At 59.8% G+C, this 1,188-nt stretch overlaps 1 protein-coding gene across 1 annotated transcript in view; it reads left to right on the top strand.

Annotated features, from left to right (window-relative positions):
• FBXW5 (F-box and WD repeat domain containing 5) overlaps positions 1-1,188 on the top strand; it is a gene marked incomplete at both ends in the record, with an annotated part of 9,044 nt that overhangs the window by 3,001 nt on the left and 4,855 nt on the right. The window contains 2 exons of the mRNA XM_010137323.1: positions 335-468; positions 570-1,021. Of these exons, the coding sequence (XP_010135625.1) occupies positions 335-468; positions 570-1,021 (586 nt within the window). The remainder of the gene's footprint in view (positions 1-334; positions 469-569; positions 1,022-1,188) is intronic.

Here is a 1,188-nt window from a genome sequence, read left to right as displayed (position 1 = left end):
GTGGCAATAAGTCCTGCTTCGCCGGGGTTTATCGCAGAGGTCTTTTCTCAAAATGCCTGTAAAGTGCCGGCAGTGCCAGCTCGTGCCCTCGGGCAGGGAGTTGCCCAGCCTCTGCGTTCCCAGCTCTGCTGCCCATCTGCCGGAGGAGCTTTTCCTCTCGGGCAGGAGCGCGGTGAAGCTGCCCAGCCTCCTGGGCCGTGCTCTGTGCAGCTGTGCGGCGAGAGGCCGGTGTGTGGCTGGTGTCCAAGGAGGTCTGGGCAGTCAGCCCTTAGTTTGAGCTGGAGCACTGACCCTTGGTGAGACGGCTCCTGCTTTCTTCTCCTTTTGCCTGCAGGGCATTGAATCTGAGAACGTGAATGTAGTGAAGAGACTTTTCAAAATCCAGAACCTGAATGCCAGCACCATCCGGACCGTGATGGTAGCTGACTGCAGCCGCTATGATTCCCCGGACCTGCTCTTGGACTACGAGTAGTTTGAGCTGGAGCACTGACCCTTGGTGAGACGGCTCCTGCTTTCTTCTCCTTTTGCCTGCAGGGCATTGAATCTGAGAACGTGAATGTAGTGAAGAGACTTTTCAAAATCCAGAACCTGAATGCCAGCACCATCCGGACCGTGATGGTAGCTGACTGCAGCCGCTATGATTCCCCGGACCTGCTCTTGGACTACGAGGAGCAGCTGGCTGCTTCCTCCACCTCCACCTGCAAGGTCTTTGATCTCGGCAGCGACAGCGAGGAAGAGGAGGCCAAGCCCAAGCAGGCTCCGGAGCCAGCAGTGCAGGAATTGCCAGCTGAGGGGGGTGTGCCGGCCGGGGATGGGCTGCAGCAGCTCTTTGATGATATCATGGAGGGACGCATGAGACGGCCCTTGACTGAGACCGAGCTGGAGACAAGGGTGGCCGAGCTGTTCGTCCGCAACAGAACGAAACCGCCCGAGCTGAACCTGCTCCCCACGGACAGCAACAGCAAGACAAAATATCTGATCTTCACCACGGGATGCCTCACCTACTCCCCACACCAGATAGGTACGGCCGTGCTCTGAGCCCCGGGCACGCCAGCCCTCCCCGTGGTGTGGGCTGCAGCCACGCTCTGAACCAGGATCCGGGGCAGAGCTGTTTGATCTGCTGCCTGTTCGTGCTGAGCCCGCTCTGGCTGCTGGGGTCTCCATGGGGGGCTCTTGCGGTGCCCCCCG

The sequence above is a fragment of the Buceros rhinoceros genome, unplaced genomic scaffold (genome assembly GCF_000710305.1).
Source record: "Buceros rhinoceros silvestris isolate BGI_N320 unplaced genomic scaffold, ASM71030v1 scaffold34655, whole genome shotgun sequence".
In the NCBI taxonomy this organism is placed as follows: domain Eukaryota; kingdom Metazoa; phylum Chordata; class Aves; order Bucerotiformes; family Bucerotidae; genus Buceros; species Buceros rhinoceros.
This window is presented reverse-complemented; position numbering and strand designations above follow the sequence as displayed.